Here is a 23,161-nt window from a genome sequence, read left to right as displayed (position 1 = left end):
TTATATGTTAATGCTTTATTTTTCATTATTTAAAGCTGGATTGGAATCCTAACTTGGCATTCTACAGTTTAAAATACTCCTTGTATACCCATGCTATCTTGTTAACTTAAACCGACTATTATCTTTGCTTTATTGATTAAAAATATGTCCAAATAAACTAACCGCAAACTCAGGTGTATTCAAATGGTTTTATCTTGCAATACATTTCATATGACATAATAAAGATAGTTACTTTGCCTACTAATAACGTTTAAATAAAATTGAGTTTTATCTTTGATAGTGGTACGGTTAGGCGCTGCTTTTTATTGGACTATGGACCGGAGCTAGATGGGCGTTATTTCTTCATCTCTTTAATATAGCCTACCGGCAGTAAGAGATACTAAACAATATTAATTAAATTAAACTTTAAGAGATTTAAAGCTGCTTTGTTAACAAAACTCATTCAGTAAAATGGCAACCTTTTTACAATCCACCATTGACAAGGGATCTGACATTCTCCAAGATTTCTTATGTTCGACATTTGAAGACAAGAAACTGGATCAAATGGCTGATTTCTACTGTGGAACTTGTGTTAAATTTTACTGCGGAAAATGTATTGGCATGCACAGCCAGTTGTTTATAAAACATGCCCCCTATGGAAGGGGAGATTTGAAGAAATGGCCAGTGGCAAAGCAGGTGGAAGATTTTCTATTGAAATGCGATGTCCATAAAGATAAAAACCTTGAATTGTTTTGTGATAATCACATTGAGCTGTGCTGCACAAACTGTGCAATTCTTAACCACAGGTAAATTTTAACTATACTTAAATTAAGAACAGGTTAAGAAACAAATGTAGGGTTTTCAAACTTCTTTTCTAGGAAGTCAAATTATAACGGAAATATAAAATAAATTTAATAATATCAACAAAATATTTTTTATTTCAATAAACAATTAATTTCTTCATGTACAATAATTCAAACAAGAGCTGTCTCCATCGGAAGACATATGCCCCCGAAAAACGCTTGTTCGAAAGCTAAACACAGATTTCGAAACCTAAACGCAGACCCAAAGTTCAAGGTCAAGGGGGTCGAAATTTGTGTGCGTATGGAAAGGCCTTGTCCATTTACACATGCATACATGTACCAAATATGCAGGTTAGATCTGAAGCAACATAAAAGTGTTGTGCATTTTTCGAGCGGAAACACAATTTTTTTTATGATTTAAGGGCCGTAACTCAGAAGTGCCTGTGTAAATTTGGCTGATTATCAAACTTAACCTAGATTTTATTATCTTACACATTTTTATGAAGTTTGGTGAAAAGCTGATGACAATTGCTTGAGTTATTGAGCGGAAACAAGAAACAAACTCAATTTTTCCATGATTCAAGGGCCATAATTCTGGAGTGTCTTGGTCAATTTTGCTGATTATCGAACATGACCTAAATTTAATCACCTTACACATTTTCATGAAGTGTGGCAAAGATCCTATGACATTTACTCGAGTTATAGAGCGGAAATGAGAAAAAACGCAATTTTTCAATGATTCAAGGACCGTAACTCAGAAGTGCCTGTGTAAATTTGGCTTATTATCAAACTTAACCTGGATTTTATTATCTTACAAATTTTAATGAAGTTTGGTGAAGATCTGATGACAATTGCTTGAGTTATTGAGGGGAAACAAGAAACAAACTCAATTTTTCCAAAATTCAAGGGCCCTAACTCAGGAGTGTCTTGCTAAATTTTGCTGATTATTGAACTTGACCTAAATCTCATGACCTTACACATTTTCATGAAGTGTGGCGAAGATCCTATGACATTAACTCGAGTTATTGAGCGGAAATGAGAAAAAACGCAATTTTTCGATTATTCTAGGGCCGTAACTCAGAAGTGTCTGGGTCAATTTGGCGGATTATTGAACCTAGATATTATTGCCTTACACATTTTCATGCAGTTTGGTGAAGATCCTATGAAATTTGCTAAAATTATTGAGCGGAAACAAGAAAAAACAAGAGCACCGCCTTGTGGGTGCAGACCGCTCATCTATTTTTCTTTTTAAAGGTGTAGGGACCTATCTCAATTTCAATCACAAAGGATGGACGGGTGGAGTGGAGAGGGGTGTATAGTGTGGGGGTGTGGTCATTTAATACATTATCTTCCAAAAATGCAAGAAATGCAAAAAAAAACAATATTTTTTTGGGGGGGGGGATTCTTGGGTGGGATGGTTTGACAGCATTTCAAAAATAAAATAATAATAATAAATATTTGTGTTTTTTAACCATGTTTGAAAAAAAACAAGAGATGTGTTTGTCAGAAACACAATGCCCCCTATTGCGCCGCTTTGATTTTATTTTTTTTACCTTTGACCTTGAAGGATGACCTTGACCTAGAACTTCCACCACTCAAAATGTGCAGCTTTATGAGAAGGCCGCTTTGAAATATTATTTTTTTGACCTTTGACCTTGAAGGATGACCTTGACCTTGAAGGATGACCTTGAACTTTCACCACTCAAAATGTGCAGCTTCGTGATAACGCCGCTTTGAAATTATTTATTTTTTTGACCTTGAAGGATGACCTTGACCTTGAAGAATGACCTTGACATTGAACTTCCACCTCTCAAAATGTGCAGCTTCATGAGAATGCCGCTTTGAATCTTTAAAAAAAAAAATGCCTTTAACCTTGAAGGATGACCTTGACTTTGAAGGATGACCTTGACCTTGAACTTCCACCACTCAAAATGTGCAGCTTAATGAGAACGCCGCTTCGACATTTTTTACTTTTTTTTGACCTTGAAGGATGACCTTGACCATGAACTTCCACCACTCAAAATGTGCAGCTTCATGATAACACCACTTTGATTTTATATATTTTGTTTGACCTTTGACCTTGAAGGATGACCTTGACCTTAAAGGATGACCTTGACCTTAAACCTACACCACTTAAAATGTGCAGCTTCATGATAACGCCGCTTTGATTAAAAAAAATTGACCTTTGACCTTGAAGGATGACCTTGACCTTGAAGAATGACCTTGACCTTGAGCTTCCACCACTCAAAATGTGCAGTTTCATGATAATGTCGCATTGACATTTTTTATTCGTTTTTTTACCTTTGACCTTGAAGGATGACCTTGACCTTGAAGGATGACCTTGAACTTCCACCACTCAAAATGTGCAGCTTCATGAGAACGCCGCTTTGAATTATTTATTTTTTTGACCTTGAAGGATGACCTTGAAGGATGACCTTGACCTTGAACTTCCACCACTCAAAATGTGCAGCTTTGTGAGATACATATGCATGCCAAATATCAAGTCGCTATCTTCAATATTAAAAAAGTTACGGCCAATGTTAAAGTTTCGGACGGACAGACGCCATATATTTGACATTTGACCTTGAAGGATGACCTTCACTTTCACCTTTCACCACTCAAAATGTTCAGCTTTATGAGATACACATGCATGCCAAATATCAAGTTGCTATCTTCAATATTGAAAAAGTTATGGCCAATGTTAAAGTTTTCAGACGGACAGACACCATAAATTTGACATTTGACCTTGAAGGATGACCTTGACCTTGACCTTTTCACCACCCTAAATGTGCAGCTCCATGAGATACACATTCATGCCAAATATCAAGTTGCTATCTTAAAAAGTGAAAAAGTTTTGGCCAATGTAAAAGTTTTTTTCAGACTGACAGACAGACTGACTGACAAACTGACGGACAGTTCAACTTCTATATGCCACCCTACAGGGGGCATAACAATTATTTTTTTGGGGTGGGGATGGGTAAAGTGTGAGGTTGTGGTGGTCATTTATTAGATGATCTTTAATTTTTTTAAAAATGGGGGGGATTGAGGGGGATTTGGGGGGGACGTGGAGGATGGTTTGGACGGAGTCAATTGTGGTATGTCAGGTAAGAGTTGTTTTGTCAAAGTATCAATTGAATCTAATCATAAATAAATAAGTAATGGCAATTTTAGCAAAATTTAATAATTTGACCTTGAGAGTCAAGGTCATTCAAATGTCAAGGTAAAATTCAACTTGCCAGGTACAGTACCCTCATGATAGCATGAAAGTATTTAAAGTTTAAAAGCAATAGCCTTGATACTTTAGAAGTAAAGTGAATCTTAACACAAAATGTAACCATATATTCAAAGTTACTAAGTCAAAAAAGGGCCATAATTCGAAAAAAATGACAACCAGAGTTATGCAACTTGTCCTTTACTGTCCCCTTATGATAGTTTGCGAGTGTTCCAAGTATGAAAGCAATATCTATGATACTTTAGGGGTAAAGTGGACCAAAACACAAAACTTAATCAAATTTTCAAGTATAAAGGGCCCATAATTCCGTCAAAATGCCAGTCAGAGTTACATAACTTTGCCTGCACAGTCCCCTTACGATAGTAAGTGTTGCAAGTATGAAAGCAATAGCTTTGATACTTAAGGAATAAAATGGATCTAAACACAAAACTTAACCAAAATTTTCAATTTTCTAAGTATAAAAAGGGCACATAATTCTGTCAAAATGCACGCCAGAGTTATCTAACTTTGCCTGCCCAGTCCCCTCATGATAGTAAGTAAGTGTACCAAGTTTGAATGCAATAGCATTGATACTTTCTAAGAAAAGTGGACCTAAACGCAAAACTTAACCGGACGACGACGCCGACACCAAGGTGATGACAATAGCTCATATTTTTTTTTTAAAGAATAGATGAGCTAAAAACAATATTACGATGATTCAAGGGCTGTTACTCAGCAGTGTCTGTGTCTATTTGGCTGATTATCGCATTTAACCTTTAGTTATTGCCTTACACATTTCCATGAAGTTTGATGAAGATCTGATGATAATTGCTAGAATTATTGAGTGGAAACGCGAAAAAAACAACACAATTTTACGATGATTCAAGGGCCGTAACTCAAGAGTGTCTGGGTCAATTTGGACGATAATCGAACTTGACCTAGATGTTATTGCTTTACACATTTTCATTGCTTGACTTATTGAGCGGAAACTAATCCGGACAGAAAGACTAACTGACTATCTAACTGACTAACGGACAGTGCGATTTTAATATGCCCCCCAAACCTATGTTCTGGGGGCATAATTAAAAATATAAAAAGACAGCAGTTTTAAGCTATCTTTGTAATTGGGTCACTGATTTCACATCCAATAAAATATCTGTTGAAATTAATATGTAGGTTTTAGATTAAAATAAATGAATACTTATGTAAATACCATGTTGACCTAAAGCTGAATTCTAGTATATGAACTATTTCATTCTGATTTTACCTAAGTATTTTAGATTCCCAATACACAATATTTTAAAATTATTTAGTATTGTATACAATTTTTTTTTTTTTTTAATTTTCTTTCAGACACTGCCAAAAGATAACTCTTATATCCGACATCGTAAAAAGCCAGTCTACAGACCTTCAACAACTTTCAGTTTCTATCCAAACTATTCTAAAAGAGTTGAAGAAACTTCAAGACAACCAAGAGGCTAGCATTCAGTATGTGCAAAGTTCATATGATGAACAGTTACACAAGATACAGAATACTCGTAGAGAAATAAATGCAGCCCTTGACACTATTGAACAGAAGACACGAAAGGAAATGTTAGATACTGTAACCAAACTGCAGGCCTCTACCAAAAGTGAAGCTGATAAATGCATCAGGCTAAGGGATGAATTGAAACAACTTCGAGACACCACACAGGACATAAGTGATAAAAGCAAGCAGGAGTTATCCTTTATTGCCACCAGAAAATGCGAGAAAAAATAAAACAATCTAAAACTTTTTTGAATAGCACTCTTCAGGATAAATGTTATATATCATTCCAGCCTAACATTGAAATTGTACAGTACTTGTCAACACTGTCCGGTCTTGGAAAGATTGAACACAGTACCCAGACAATGATGGTACAAGATAATCCAAACAAGGTTATCACTGTGCAGGGCAAGTCTGAACACAATGTGAAAGTATCAAGTGATTCAAAGGAATGCAGAATAACAGACATCCTTGTTCTCCCAGCCAAACAGATCCTGGTTGCAGACGAGAGTAATAAGAAAGTCAAGCTTCTTGACCAGCAGTACCAGGTGGTGAGTCACTGTAGTGTGATATATAGCTATCCACGGGCCCTGTGTGCTATCTCACCCAGTGAAGTGGCTGTTACTGTGAATGAAGGTAATATATATGAGGTCCAGTTCATCACAGTCAACAACAGACAGCTGGTAATAGGAAGACAGCTTCAGTTACAACATGCATGTGCTGGTATTGCCTTCCACCAGGGAGACATGTATATTACTGCTGATACTGCAGTGTACAAGTATACACTGAATGGGAAACTTGTCAGCAAGATGTACGAGGATACATCAAACATTCTTACAGGTAAGACTCATTGTTAATGAATCATTATATGTGAATTGTTTAATGAATACATTTAAAATGTTCCGTCAGTGTATCTGATATAAGAATTTGACCTAACATGTTGTTGAACATTTGATTGTGTGGTTCAATAACTGTTTGTAACCTGTGTTTTTTGTTTTGTTTTTTAATATTTAGTAAATGAGCATGACTTAATAAGTTCAGCAACTGGCTTTCATAACTGATGAAGAATATGGATCCAATATCAACCATATAGTTATTCTTTGAATGATGATCATGTAAAATATTCCATTTTGTGTCAATACCATTATAACCAAGTGTGTATGTATGGGTAATGTAAATGAGTTATACCACCTGACATATTCCTGTTCATATTAAAGCGTAATTATTTCTTTCTACGTTGTTTGTGAAGACTTTAATTATTCTAACACCAGTCACTCATAAGCATTTAGAGAACACAATACATTGGAACAGAACTTCCTGCCACACATAAATATTTATTATTAGTTGATTTTATACATATCTTAATAATTTGTTGTCTCTGGTATTTTTAACAACACGTTATTTATACAGTTTCAATAAGATTTATTATTAACTACTATACATGTTATTCAATATGTTGATGGTACTCTGTTTTACAGTATTCAAGTGTGCTGTGAGCCCCACAGGGGACAAATTGTACATCACTAAATTCTCCCAGGACAAGCTCCTCACTCTGGCCAGGGATGGTTCAGTCCTGGCCACATTTACTGACCATGCACTACAAGCCCCATATGGTCTTCATGTGACACCTGCAGGCCAAGTGCTGGTCAGTAGCCGGTGGTCCAACACTATCCTACAAGTAGATAGTGAGGGCAAGAGAAAGCTGGCTACTCTTGGTACAAAGGAGGATGGAATGGTGGAACCAATATCAGTCTGCTACAACAGACACACTGCCTCCATCATTGTGGGATTATACGGCCAGAGCAGTATCCTCGTGCTCAAAGTGGGATAGTGTAATTTTACATGTATCTTGATTGATGATTCAGAGGATTTAAATTTCCATGTGATTGTGTTGTTGTGTGTAAGAACATTTTGTAATGATAATAAAGACTTTTTAGTGTTTTTGCAGGTGCATTTATTTTGTAAACAAATAATTTCATAAGTTCAAAGAATTTTCTGTGAACATTAGAATTGATATAGGGTGTATTACTGGTATAGTGTTACATCTAATATAACAATTGTTTTTGTTTTTCTCATTGACTTTACAAGTCAACATAAACTGCTGGTCAAAATACAGGAACAGTTTTAGATCAGAATATAATGTCTGTCATTTTTACATAACATCAACATGACACTGTATCTATATTTATCATACCGCTGCATTGATATCTGACTGATATAACACTGCATAATATATTTTTATATCAGTTAAACAGGAATTGTATTATATCAGTCGATGATAGGAGATAGGTCATATAACTCAGAATCAACTACAAAGTAATATTTTTTAGTAAAATTGATTCAGATTCAACAAAACAAACAATTTGATACCAAGATGTGCTATATTTTTAACACAAAAATGCTACACAAACAGCAAAAACATATTTTACAAATATTAAGCGCAAGAGCTCATGACTTCATTATTAACATGTCAAACAACAAAAATCATATTCTTTCCCGCTATGCAGCTTTTTAGCAATTTTTTCATTATTTCTCTATACTCGGGACGTAGAGGTATGATAAACAGAAAAACAGGTTACTGCCTGATGATTTTGTTATATATCAGGATCGGCTGAAATAAAACTAGAGCTTTGTCACAGACGTGACGAATACCCCCACATGCCGCACTGACACATAATATTTTGCATGTCGTCTTCACAAAAAACAGCGGAGACCATGCTCAATTTTTAAAACGCACTGAGTGACCCCTTGACCTAGTTTTTGACCCAGAAAGGCCCATGTTCTAACTTGGCCTTAAGATCATCTCCATAAAACCTCTGACCAAGTTTGGTAAAGATCGGATGTAAACGACTTGAATTAGAGAGCGGACACCATGCTGAATGTTAAAAAACGCACTAAGTGACCACATGACCTAGTTTTCAGCCGGGAATGGTCCATGTTCAAACTTGTCCTAGAGATCATTTAGATAAAATGTGTGACCAAGTTTGGTGAGGATTGGATGAAAACTACTTGAATTAGACAGCGGACAACATGATGACGTTTAAAAAACACTAAGATACCCCGTGACCTAGTTTTTGACCTGGCATGACCCATATTCAAACTTGACCTAGACATCATCTAGATACAATATCTGACCAAGTTTGGTGAAGATTGGATGAAAACTACTTGAATTAGACAGCGGACAACATCGTGATGTTTAAAATGCACTAAGTGACCCCATGACCTTGTTTTGGACCCGGCATGACCCATATTCATACTTGCCTTAGACATTATCAAGATACAACTTCTGACCAATTTTGGTGAAGATTGGATAAAAACTACTTGAATTAGAGAGCGGACAACATGGTGAGGTTTAAAACACACTAAGTGACCCCGTGACCTAGTTTTTGACCCGGCATGGCCCATGTTCGAACTTGACCTACACATCATCTAGTTACAACTTCTGACCAAGTGTGGTGAAGATCGGATTTAAACTACTTGAAATAGAGAGCAGACACCATGCTCAATGTGTAAAACATACTAAGTGACCCTGTGACCTAGTTTTTGATCTGGCATGGCCCATGTTCGAACTTGGCCTTCAGATCATCTAGATAAAACTTCTGACCAAGTTTGGTGAAGATCGGATGAAAACTACTTGAATAAGAGAGAGGACACCATGCTGAATGTTAAAAAAGCACAAAGTGACCCAGTGACCTAGTTTTTGACCCGGCAAGGCCCATGTTCAAACTTGGCCTTAAGATCATCTAGATACAACTTCGGACCAAGTTTGGTGAAGATCGGATCAAAACTACTTGAATTAGAGAGCGGACAACATCCTGAATGTTTAAAATGCACTCAGTGACCCCGTGACCTAGTTTTTGACCCGGCAATGCCCATGTTCGAACTTGGCCTAGACATCACATAGATACAACTTCTGACCAAGTTTGGTGAAGATCGGATGAAAACTACTTGAATTAAAGAGCGGACACTTAATACGGACCATGAGACAGACCGACTGACAAGTTCATTCCAATATACCCCCCTAAACTTCGTTTGTGGGGGTATAATAAGCCTCGCCGTTAAATTATTCTAAGCCTTGCCTCATATATTACAAAAAGATCAGACAGTTACCTGTTATTCTCTCTCACTATATATATATATGTACATATATAGGCTAGAATTTCTTTAACATACATAAACATGTATTGAAGATGAATTAAATTGTTTGTATCGTTGATTTTGAAGCATGATGAATAGAGTGGAAACCTGATGGCTAGAACTACCATTTGGCTAGAACTCTTCTTGAAGAACCGATTTTTTATTGCTATATATTCATTTATAATATTGTATTTGTTGGATTGTATGTGTAACTACATAAGTATATTCGAAACCGATTGCAGTGTTCTGAAACCGATTGCAGTGTTCTGCCGTGGATGGGCCCTTGCATCATTGGCGCAAAAAAAGAGATTTGTCCCCACCCGTATTCCGTATATGGGTCCGCGGGCACACAAGAATTAGGCATAAAAACTAATCGATTCAATTTGTAAGTTGGTAAAGAAATCAAGTGAATGCATAACTAGAACAAATTTTTTCATTGGACATGATGTCATTTCACAGCCAATGGTTAATTTTAGTGAACTGAAAGTCAATAGTAGTCATCTGCCGGTCATGACCAATGTCCCTATGAACTTTCCTGATGCCAGGCCTAAGTGTTCTTGAGTTATCATCTGGAAAATATTTTATTGTTTTGAGTCACTGTGACCTTGACCTTTGACCTAGTGACCTGAAAATCAATAGGGGTCATCTGGCGGTCATGACCAAAATGTTCCTATGAACTTTCCTGATCCCAGGCTTAAGCTTTCTTGAGTTATCATCTGGAAACCATTTTACTGTTTCAATTCACTGACACCTTGACCTTTGACCTCGTGACTTGAAAATCAATAGGGGTCATCTGCCAGTCATGATCAATGTATCTATGAACATTACTGATCCCAGGCCTAAGTGTTCTTGAGTTATCATTTGGAAACCATTTGGTGGACGGACCGACTGACTGATTGACCGACATGTGCAAAACAATATACCCCCTCTTTTTCGAAGGGTTGCATAATAAATATTATATAAGCTACATCTGGAACTAATACTGACAGTGACAAATATAAGTGTAACAAGCAAATTCGTTGAATTGATATACCCAGTCATTATACTTCTGGACACAAAAGTATTCTGGACGGATAAACAAGGCCAATGTGCATCATCCTCTTATCCATATATATACTCCAGGGGACAAAAATTCCACTCGTCCGCTCGTATTGACGAGTGAAATCTTGAAAGGACGAGTGAATTTCCCTAAAGCTCTCGTCCTACAGGACGAGTGAAAAAAAACTGATGTTAAAATATGTATTTTCTGACCAGTAAGACTCTTTTTCATTGAATAAAATCATTTCTTAAAGCATATCTATTCCGAAAGTAGATCGCGAATGAACCGGAAATCGTAATTGTAAATTTCATACAGCAGGTGCGCGTTGTTATGCGAGACTGTGTCCCGAGTAAATATTGGCTTTTTGGTGTAAACTTTGCGTGTCCATGTTGACAGGGAACCATCTGACTTCATTCACTGCGAGTATTGATTTTTTTTTAAGAATTATTTTACTGCGAAGTACGGTTTTAAACCAGTCTGAATTTCACCTGAAAACTGTCTGACATACGAGCGTTCTTTAAAGGGGGCAGGAGCGATGTTCAACCATCCGAAATGGAAAGCACGCAAGCATTAGAAAAAGGAAATAAAAGCTGCGCCATGAGCGCATGATACGCCCGTCGTTCACCAATGAAGTAGTAAGGTAATAAATAACCCTTTGAATCATTTTTTTACTTCAGTTTATTTGTATTTGAATACATGGTTTATTTTATAAGTACATGAGCATGGAAATCACGAAATTTTGACGAACAAAGTCCCATAACTCTGGAACGACAATTCAGAATTCCGTCAAAAACGAAAGGGGATCAGGGTTTATTAATATTAAGATTGTGTTGAAATTTGAAAAAAATCCATCGAAGGATATTTGAGCTACAGTAGGACATTCAATGAAATCACGAAATTTTGACGAACAAAGTCCCATAACTCTGGAACGACAATTCAGAATTCCGTCAAAAACGAAAGGGGATCAGGGTTTATCAATATTAAGATTGTGTTAAAATTTGAAGAAAATCTGTCAAAGGATATTTGACGTAGCATACGACATTAACAGACGGACGGACGGACGGACGGACGCGGGGTATACCATAATACGTCCCGTCATAGACGGGCGTATAAAAACAAATTTGTCTTCATTTATTTATTTTGTGTTCCTCATAAACACTGGGGGCTGACGAGGTCAAATCGTAGTCCGTTTCGCTACGACGTCGGGTATAGGTTTTACTACGAAAACATTGTGTAAATACACTACTTAATCAGGCGAGTTTCATCTTTTCTGGTGTTTATGGATTAGAGAACGGAACATCCAGTAATAGTAGGTACTTATTTTCAATAACAAACTAATAACAAATACGCGTAATTGCAACCTTTAAGTTTTGTAAGCTATAATCGAAATATTTTGATTTGAAGCAATGCATAAGGTGGTTATTCTGTTAAAATAGCTAATTACGGTTACTTAAATAAAATAAAACTACATGTTTCTTTGATTCAGTGTACATTACACATTTAAAAGTGCAAAACAGGTTACGAACATATTTTTTAATTATTCAAATGCTTTTTTCGAAGGAAATTACAAGTCACTTTATGTATAGGTTTCGCACAGAGTAGGTATTGGTTGCGCAACGAAGTACAAATATAATGTATAGGTTGCTCAACGAAGTTTCTGTATCCATTTCAGGACAAATCACATGCAGTTTGCAGTTACTGCAGACTGCCATTTCCCAGTGCAAAAGATGCCGTGCTTCACTGTGCGCATGAACATCCAAACGAAAAGGTTGAACCCGGTGAAAGCCGGCAGAGTCCCGGCAGAGTCCTGGTATACCGTCACTACGCCGGCACTCACAGGGACTATACCGGCATCAGACCCCGGCAGAGCTGCGGCAACGCCCCGGTTTAACCGGGGACAACCGGGACTCCACCGGGAAAGTATTCAAATGTTTCATACCGGTTGTTCCCGGTACAGTCCCGGTTGTTCCCGGTGCCAAGCCAGTCGTTGCCGGTCCTACCCGGTGACTTCCGGTTCATACCGGAGGTATTAAACATTTTAATACTTTCCCGGTGGAGCCCTGGTGGAGCCCCGGTTGTCCCCGATCGTCTACGGTTCATCCCGCTGGAGCACCGGTTCATCCCGGTAGGGCCCCGGTTCAACCCGGTAGATGCCTGATCACGCACTGGGGCTCCGCCGGCATCATAGTGAGACTGGGCCTTAACCGCATTGTAACACGAGGTAAATTTACCGGCTGTCATGTACGCAGTAAACAATAACCTGTGACAGAACCCACTGCCACACCTTTACAACAATATATTGGTTATGCAATTGCGGATTTGTGCCATTGGGGTCCTACTTTCCACACCTTACGGCTGTTACAGGTGTGGATTTTACAGGTAAAATCATGTATACGAACATGACATTCATCTCAAAATTAGTTGACGATAACCGATTTTCAAGAAAATCGCTTTGATATATATACAATGTAAAAATCAAATTCCGTATGAGATAAATAATGATCGAAGTTGGGACATGGGTTTTACTTTGACATAAGCAGAGTTTTGAGATAAGCGAGTTGGGGATAACGAGAATCAAATGTTATTTGATAAAGAGTACCGTATTCTGAAAATCTATCGTCGGTCTGTATCAAAATGAACGTATAAGGGATTGTCACGAGGTAAAGATGCGTCATTTTTATTGAGACCGACGACATTAGGTTATCGACTCTCAACTGTCATCTTATATTATATGGATTTTCGAGTTTAATCATTTCATTTGGCCTAGTCGTGAATTTAATTATATCATAATAATGTGCAATACAATGTCGACTGTGCGCTTCGAATCATGTTGTGCCGTTGTTACTACCTCTTCCTCAAAGGAAACATCCAGCCACTCCATGACTCTGTATTAACTTTTTTTTCTTTATTTTGCCTTCGAGAGATAACCAATACGTCTTCTGTGAGAAACGCATACACGCTAAAGCGTTGTCGTAGCGAGGCTTATACGTATACTGTCAGAGACATGATCATGCCTAATACTAATATTTAGCCTTTATTTCTGATAACTGAGTCACCCTACACATTTCTAAACACACCAGTGGCTTAACGATACATAGATCAATATGGAAATTGTAAAATTGTGTCAATTAAACACAGTTGTAAACCTTAATTGCATTTTTAAAAGTGAAACTTGACTTCGCTTTGAAAATCAGCGGTATATTTCATGTTTAACCGCATAAACCAGACACATCTTGGATTATAATTTGATGTAACAAACCTATGAAATGTCATTATGCTTAAATTCAGAGTTTTGTTATTAGAAAAGCATGATCTTACATGTTTAAAACACAATTTTCGACTAATCCGTTCTCGATGTCATATGTTTTTAAACAATGTTTTCGTAGTAAAACATATACCCGACGTCGTAGCGAAACGGACTACGCTTTGACCTCGTCAGCCCCCAGTGATAAATAAAGTAAGTTAACATTTCTTCTGTGATCAGCTGGCATGAATAACTAAGTAAGCAGCATTTTAGCAGTGATATAGGAAACATTGTTTGTCATATCAGTCCTTTGCAATCTTTCTTTCACACATATTTGAAGGACAAGTGCATGTGTTTGCAGGACGAGTGAAAATTTTAATGCACTTGTCCTGCAGGACGAGTGCAATTTATAAATATTTTTGTCCCCTGTACTCATACCAAGTTTCAATGAAATCCGTCAAAGAATTTCAATATATGTCTTTGGACACACAAACAAAGCATGTTTTCAAGATACAAAAGGCCATAACTCCGTTATTATCCGATTGTGTACAATGCCATATATTAAAAAGGTGCATCATCCTCTTATCCATATATATATACTCATACCAAGTTTCAATAAAATCCGTCAAAACACTTTCGAGATATGGCTCTGGACCCACAAAAAAAGCATTTTTTCAAGATACAAAGGGCCATAACTCTGTTATTATCCGATGGTGTTCAATGCCATTTGGCGTGCATCATCCTCTTATCTATATATACTCATACCAAATTTCAATGAAATCCGGCAAAGCACTTCCAAGATATGGCTACGGACACAAAAGTGCCGGACGGACGGGCAACGCCAAAACAATATCCCTCCGCCTATGCCTGGGGATAATAACATTATAAGTTCTTATGGTTGTATTTTTTGTGCATATCAATTAAAACCAGAGCTGTCACCATAGGATGACTTATGCCCCCCCTATAAACGCTTGATAGAAGTTATGAGCTTTTTTCGAAACCTAAACGCAGATTTCGAAACATATACGCGGACCCTAAGTTCAAGGTCAAGGTCACAGGGGTCAAAATTTGTGTGCGTATGGAAAGGCCTTGTCCGTATACACATGCATACCAAATATGTAGGTTATATCTCAAGGGACATAGAAGTTATGAGCTTTTTTAAAAACCTAAACGAAGATTTCAAAACATATACGCGGACCCTAACTTCAAGGTCAAGGTCACAGGGGTCAAAATTTGTGTGCGTATGGAAAGGCCTTGTCCATATACACATGCATACCAAATATGAAGGTTATATCTCAAGGGACATAGAAGTAATGAGCATTTTTCGAAACCTAAACGTAAAGTGTGATGGAAAGACGGACGGACGGACGGACAGACAGACGGACAGACAGACGGAGTTTCACGATCACTATATGCCCCCTTTTCTTTGAAAGGGGGCATAAAAATATATGTGGACATAATCATTTAACTTCTAATTTAATTTCAATATTTAAATAAACAATATGTAATTGTGTGAAGTATACATAATGCAAAATAATTTAAATGTAAAATTAAGTCAAACATATTGTATGTGAACAATATATATTTAAGTCCCACATACACACACTGACACAAATGCACACAAGCACTTCAGCACAAACACTGTTACCTCCTGAGAGAGTCTGTACTCACACTCTGTTACCAAGGGAGACGGTCCACTGGAGAAACACTTCACACCCATGTTGATGAACTGAAAAACACAACATGGTGTACACCTGGTATTCATAGCACACATCATACAGAGGAAAAATGCATTTATACAGAAGAGGTAATCACGTAATAAGCAAGATTGCGACGTCCATGCCAAGACAGTTATTTCTCGCCGTTTTATTCCCTTTTTTACTTTTGTTTATTTTTTAAATGACGCTCACTTTTCAGCCATACCAGTAAAAATGGTGATTAGCATTTATTTCATATTTAAATTCGCTTTTTATCTCGACTTTACTTCCTGCACATTTTCTTAGTGGAGCCCTAATTCGGTCATCCTGCTAAGAAATTTCGCAACTAGTAACGTTGAGTTATAGAGCGAATATTACTATGAAATAAACGCCAGTAACTTTCTTGCTAATATGGCTGGAAAGTCAGCGAAATTAAAACAAGAGGGCCAAGATGGCCCTAGTTCGCTCACCTGAGAGCAGTTGGTTCATTCAATCTTTACCAAATGTCAAACTTGACCTAGATATTGTCCACACAAACATCCTGGTCAAGTTTCATCATTATTTCATCTGCGAGTCATGATCAATATACCTATGAAGTTTCATGATCCTAGGCATTCTTGAGTTATCATCCAGAAACCATTTTTCTAAGTTGAGTCACCGTGACCTTGACAGCCATTGTGTGAGTACGTTATTTGGCACTGTGACCTTGACCTTTGACCCATTGACCTGATAATCAATAGGGGTCATCTGCGAGTCATGATCAATATACCTATGAAGTTTCATGATCCTAGGCATAAGCGTTCTTGAGTTATCATCCAGAAACCATTTTACTATTTCAGATCACCCCGTCCTTGACCTTTGACCTAGTGACCTGAAAATCAATAGGGGTCATCTTCGAGTCATGATCAATGTACCTATGAAGTTTCATGATCCTAGACATAAGCGCTCTTGAGTTATCATCTGGAAACCATTTTATTATTTCGGGTCACCGTGACCTTGACCTTTGACGTAGTGACCTGAAAATCAATAGGAGTCATCTACGAGTCATGATCAATGTACCTATAACATTCTATTATGTAAAGTTGTAATACAACATTAATTCTAGAATGGACTGTTTCAGCTTCATTTGCTTGGTTTTTACCATGCAAACATCAGTGGTCATAAAAACAACGATTAAAACCATAAATTATAGTTATCAATTAAAAATAGATGGACCTTTACTCATGCACCGCATGGGCATACCCCCTTTGCTCATGCACCTTATGGGCAAACTCCCTTTGCTCATGCACCGTATGGGCAAACCCCCTTTGCTCATGCACCGTATCGGCAAACTCCCTTTGCTCATAAAAATACGGTGCATGAGCAAAGGGGTTTTGCCCATGTGTTGTATGAGCAAAGGGAGCTTGCCCATACGGTGCTGAAACAGTCCATTCTATAAATAATGTCGTATTCCAACTTTACATAATAGACTGTTTAGAGGACTATAAGATGTCTCTACATACTAAATTTATTAGCCCTAGGCCCAATGGTTATGGACGAGTAGATTTTGAAAGTTTTCACAAAATAGGCCTTATATACGCATATGTTCAATTTTGTGACCCCCGGGGCAGGGTCAAATTTGACCCCAGGGGCATAATTTGAAAAAATTTGGAAGAGGACTATTAGATGTCTCTACGTACCAAATTTGATAGCCCTAGGCCCAATGGTTATGGACGAGAAGATTTCGAATGTTTTCACAAAATAGGCCTTATATAAGCATATGTTCAATTTTGTGACCCCCGGGGCAGGGTCAAATTTGACCCCAGGGGCATAATTTGAAGAAATTTGGTAGAGGACTATAAGATGTCTCAACATACCAAATTTGATAGACCTAAGCCCAATGGTAATGGACGAGAAGATTTTGAAAGTTTTCACAAAATAGGCCTTATATAAGCATATGTTCAATTTTGTGACCCCCGGGGCAGGGTCAAATTTGACCCCAGGGGCATAATTTGAAGAAGTTTGGTAAAGGACTATTAGATGTCTCTACATACCAAATTTGATAGCCCTAGGCCCAATAGTTATGGACGAGAAGATTTTGAAAGTTTTCACAACATAGGCCTTATATAAGCATATGTTCAATTTTGTGACCCCCGGGGCAGGGTCAAATTTGACCCCAGGGGCATAATTTAAAAAATTTGGTAGAGGACTATTAGATGTCTCTACATACCAAAATTGAAAGCCCTGGGCCCAATGATTATGGACGAGAAGATTTTGAAAGTTTTCACAAAAAAGGCCTTATATAAGCAAATTTTCATTTTTGTGACTCCCGGGGCAGGGTCAAATTTGACCCCAGGGGCATAATTTGAATAAATTTGAAAGAGGTACACCCCAGGAACATTCCTGTGAAATTTCATCAGAATTGGACCAGTAGTTTAGGAGAAGAAGATGTTTTAAGGAAAAGTTAATGCATGCACGCACGGATGCCCGCACGCATGACGGACACAGGACCATGACATAAGCCCCGTTGGCCTCTGGCCAGTGGAGCTAAAAAATTCTAACACACGCACGCACAATGGAAACCACCCCATGACATAAGCTCTTCAGGCCTTTGGCCAGTAGAGCTAAAAATGTTATTGGTCTTTTTACCAAAAACTGTACTATGTTAAAACTGGATAAAATGCACAAATTCACCAAACCATTTATAATTTTATTCTTGGACATGTATCTCCTCTTTATACTACAAATACCACTTTTGCTACAAAAAATCATGCAGAATGATGTCTTACATTTTTTAATTTCAATAAGCATACATGTATATCCTCTTTTCCTGTTTATTCAGCCACACGTTCTCCATGGCCACTTAAAGAATTAAATTGGCTTTTTAATAAATGAAAAAATGATCAACTCTTTGAGGCATTTAATTAAATATTTTATGTCTTAACAACACATAAAGGCTTATAAATTTAGATATCAAGTACTTCCATACTAACATGACCATTCTAGGCAAAAACAAACACATTCATGTGATTGAAGTTTCAAAATAACAATTATTTATAGATGTGTTTGTAAGTGACACAATGCCCCCTACTGCGCCCTACTGCGCTTTGATTTATGTAATTTATTTTATCATTCGGCATGCAAGTACAGATAATTATCTCCCTTTAAAGCTTATCATTTCCCTTGGATTTGTATTTTTGATCTTTGACCTTGAAGAATGACCTTGACCTTTAAGCACTGAAAATGTGCAGCTCCATGAGCAGGGCCCTTAAATCTATTGAAATTCGGCCGCAGTCCCCCATCTGAAAAGTATACTTTTTCCCCTTTTGGGGGAAAAATTCCCCCGATTAAAAAAAAAACTATTTTAAAGATGTGTCTCATGATGATTATATCTCAATTCTATTTCAATTTAATCTTGTCAAACATACTTAATTGAAAAAAGAAATGAATATAGTGCAAACATGTACAAATGTAATAATGAGAAAGTAAAAAAATCCCCCCAAAAGAGAAACCTTGCGAAAATTCCCCCTCATGAGAGTAGAGACCCGCTTCCCCTAAAATGGATTAAGGGCCCTGATGAGATACACATGCATGCCAAATATCAAGTTGCTATCTTCAATATTGCAAAAGTTATGGCCAATGTTAATGTTTTCAGACGGAATTACAGACTGACAAGACAGACGTACTGACAGTTCAACTGCTATATGCCACCCTACCAGGGGCATAAAAATAAGTAATTAAGTAAGTTTTATCACATATATGTCATTATTTCCAAAATAAGTGAATAGCAAAGCATATATGTGAATTGATGAAACCATCAGATAGAAGGATAAACTGAAATACGATTTTTTTTCAATATCATACAAACTCAAGTCGAGCCTTGAGTCATATTTATAAGCATTTTATTTTATAGATAGTGTTCCTCACAAAAATCAAAGAATTATTACTTTTAATCATTGGAGTATAATGGTATACAACAATTTTCTGGTGGAATATTCGAGGAAAACATAAGAATATTTAGTAAACCTTGTCTGCTGAAATTTTCTTAGTGGTAAATGAAATTACCAATCGTTGCTTTCCGAAATACAAAATGTTGTTGTTTCCACAAAACACAATGGTTGTGTCCATAAAAGTTGGTGTTACTGACTATAAATAATTTACTTTGATTGTCATATGTCTGTCAATACATCTGTTTGATTGGTAATTTCCATAACCACTACTCTGTAACTCCAATTAATATTATACGGATGACAGGGTCCAAGCCAAAGAACAGCGTTATAAACGGACAGCGTTATAAGATTTGAACTCATTTTTGCAGGCAGCTATAAAAACAGGCATAGTATAGCCTACATATATAGGTCCTGTTCATTGCCATGCTGTATTGTCATTCGTCAAATTATACATGCATATAAACCAAATTGTATCAAAAACAGCATACATACCGCTTTTCTAACATGCAAATTTAATCCAATAAAATTACAATATCACTTACAAACAAATTATCTTGAATATCTATGACGATAAATAAGTTTAAGAATTTCATAAAATCAACTATAAGCATATGCCAATTTTCAGAAGTTTTAAGAGTACAGTGCATTATGGGGCAGAGCTTTTGGACAAGCAAATTTAAATTTAGATTGAATGCAATACGATACATGTACGAAGAAATGTTTTATTGCGTCATCTGCGTCATGTAAAAAACCTGCTTCCAGGGGAAAAAGTTGCCTATGCCAATTCTTCCCCCCCTTGTCAAATTCTTCCCCCCCTGATTTTTTAATTAATATATCTTTCTGTGTACACATTTCGGCCAGTTTTTCCACCCTGGCCAGTTTCTCCCCCCCCACCTTGTAAAAGTAGTATTAACAATACAATTTGATTGAGAGTTGCAAAAACTGCCTACAAACTTTTATCTTTTATTTTACTTATCTTTTACATTTATTCTTCACTTTTTGGCCAGTATTTCCCCCCTGGCCAGTTTTTCCCCCCTACCATGTAAAAGTAGTTTTAACAACAGAATTTGATTGAGAATTGCTAAAACTGCATCCACCCCCTTATCTTTTATTTTAATTATCTTTTATATTTATTATTCACCTTTTGGCCAGTTTTTCCCCACCGGCAATGCCCATGCTTTCCCCGAGGAAAAATCACACGATGTACACTTATTCTTATTTTCTCACGTTTTTCACGAAATGCACGTGGACTGTTAATCTTTTGCTAGAAAATTAGGAAATTGTCAGAAAAGTATAGTGCTATGCAACCCATGCTCCTTATCATAATGGCACTTCCTATTTTGAATGCTTAATTAAGCTTTCCAATGCCCCGGATTATTGGATTGTGCAATAGTAAAATGGCGGCCATTTTCAGTCCGATTTGGTGGTTTTATTGTCTTTAAATATATTTTTCTCCATTTTTGCATTTAAAAAACAGCCTGCGCGCTATACACGGGAGCGCGCTATACGTGGAAACCTACGGTACTTATCTTTTACATTTATTCTTCACTTTTCTGTCAGTTTTCCCCCCTGCCCAGTTTTTCCCCCCTTCCACGTAAAAAGTACAGTAGAATTGCAATAACTCGAGCTGGCGATTTCTCGAAAACTGACGATTACTCGAGCATTAAAGGAAGTCCATAGCATTTTCCTTTAATTTCTATATAAAAATACCCGCAATAACACAAGCATGCAATTTTCGATAACTCGAGGATGTGTTCCGTTCCCTGAAAGGCATTTCACACCTAATTAACTAGCAATTATTCGAGGACACTTTCTTGTCTGGTCGGTGCTAAAAATATTCGAGTTGTGAAAACAGCGCAATCAAGCAGACAAAAGACGCTCTATTAAATGTGAAGTTAGTTGCAGTTTGAGAACCACTGCAAAGTGTCATCCTTTGAGAAACACTGCAAATTGTCACTGAAGCGCTAGATGTAGTACGTCGATTCTTTCAAGCAACGCCTAACACAGACCGGGAACTACAGATGCTCTGCTAGCTGTCGCGAAACGTCTTCCGCCATCAGTTCCGGGAAGCAAATGGGTTGCGAAAATCTTTAATCCTAGACTTTGCACAACAAGAGTCTGACTGAATGAACATAAAATACAAAGTGTGAATGAACATAAAATACAAAGTGTGTAGTGATAATGTTGTTTTTAGTGGGGTTTTTTCATGCGCATGTACATACCTTGTGTGCTTTTTTAATATGCTACATGTACATTGAATTTTGATGTAATATTTGTTATTATATATGTGTTTTGTGTGTATGTTGAATTAATTTAACGAATTTACGATCATCCTTGTTGTTTTGTTATTATACTGTAACCTTAAGCGATTTTTACAAAGTCTATTTTTCTCTAGAACCGTCTTACATGTTAATAAAGCGTTTGCGGTTAGAAATTGAGCATCATCAACTAAGACAGTGAAAACAAGGGACAAAATTGTCACAAAACCAGGTTTTCATTGTGAAAAAAAAATCTGATAAAGGGAAATAACTCAATCTGAACTTTTGAAATGAACAAACAAAATTAACCCCCTTTGTAAGTTTGTTTAAAAAAAAAAAATCTATTTTTAGTCATGGCGACCTTGACATTGGAGATATTGACGTGATTCTTTCGTGCGACACACCGTCCCATGATGGTGAACAAATGTGCGAAATGATTTTAAAATCTCACAATGAATGACATAGTTATGGCCAGGACAAGCTCATTTATGGCCATTTTTGACCTTTGAACTCAAAGTGTGACCTTGACCTTGGAGATATCGACGTAATTATTTCGCGCGACACACCGTCCAATGATGGTGAACAAATGTGCCAAATGATTTTAAAATCTGACAATGAACGACATAGTTATGGCCCGGACAAGCTTGTTCCGCCCGCCCGCCAGCCCGCCAGCAAGCCAGCCCCAGCCCGCCCGCATTCGCCAATCTAATAACCAGTTTTTTCCTTCGGAAAACCTGGTTAACAAATAATTCATCGAAAATCGATTCGAAATGCTTCGATTCGATTATGATACCAAACCTTCCAAATTCCATTTGATTCTTTAACATATATACATATGTTTACATAGATACGTAAAGCACGCTGTATTCTGACTATTGATACGGGAAGGTGAAGGTTTTATGTTTACCTGTAATAACGACCCGTGCGATTGGTTGCTTATTACTTTAGTCATCCAATCAATAAGCCCGTTACGGTCTACTTTAGGAAAAAGCGTCAAAATGGCTGAATAAGTTGTTGCCAACAAATTGAAATTATCAGATGCGCCTAAGAAGCTAAAATCAAAAGATTGGCAGTATTTTGGGTTTCGGGATGGTAGCCCTACCGATAAAGCAAAGTGTAAACTGTGCTTCACGGATGTGACGTACGCAAAGTCCGGCTCAACCACTAATCTAATGCAACATGTCAAACGCAAACATAACGTTGATTTAGCAAGACTAAGAGGTCGCACAAGTGCAACTACTGAAGTCGTGAGCCAGAAAAGTAGTTCTATTTTAGTTGGAATTTTGTTAAGTTTATTAGAGAATGTGATTTGTCCTACAGGTAACAGGTGATGCTGTCA

The 23,161-nt window shown here is 37.2% G+C and overlaps 1 protein-coding gene and 1 long non-coding RNA gene across 2 annotated transcripts; one reads left to right on the top strand and one right to left on the bottom strand.

Moving 5' to 3' along the window:
• The first annotated feature begins 255 nt into the window (after positions 1-255).
• Positions 256-5,965, top strand: LOC127835319 (E3 ubiquitin-protein ligase TRIM33-like). The gene is made up of 2 exons (XM_052361680.1): positions 256-785; positions 5,347-5,965. The coding sequence occupies exons 1-2, from the start codon at positions 451-453 to the stop codon at positions 5,750-5,752; spliced, it is 741 nt and encodes a 246-aa protein (XP_052217640.1). The 5' UTR covers positions 256-450; the 3' UTR covers positions 5,753-5,965.
• Positions 5,966-8,602: 2,637 nt separating this feature from the next.
• Positions 8,603-9,360, bottom strand: LOC127835320 (uncharacterized). Its single transcript, XR_008028453.1, has 2 exons — positions 8,898-9,360; positions 8,603-8,741 (listed from the first exon to the last, which is right to left on the bottom strand). It is a non-coding gene; the product is annotated as an uncharacterized LOC127835320 (long non-coding RNA).
• Positions 9,361-23,161: the final 13,801 nt, after the last annotated feature.

The sequence above is a fragment of the Dreissena polymorpha genome, chromosome 6 (assembly GCF_020536995.1).
Source record: "Dreissena polymorpha isolate Duluth1 chromosome 6, UMN_Dpol_1.0, whole genome shotgun sequence".
NCBI classification, from domain to species: Eukaryota; Metazoa; Mollusca; class Bivalvia; order Myida; family Dreissenidae; genus Dreissena; species Dreissena polymorpha.
The sequence above is the reverse complement of the archived record's forward strand: the minus strand, read 5'-3'. Positions and strand labels throughout refer to the sequence as shown.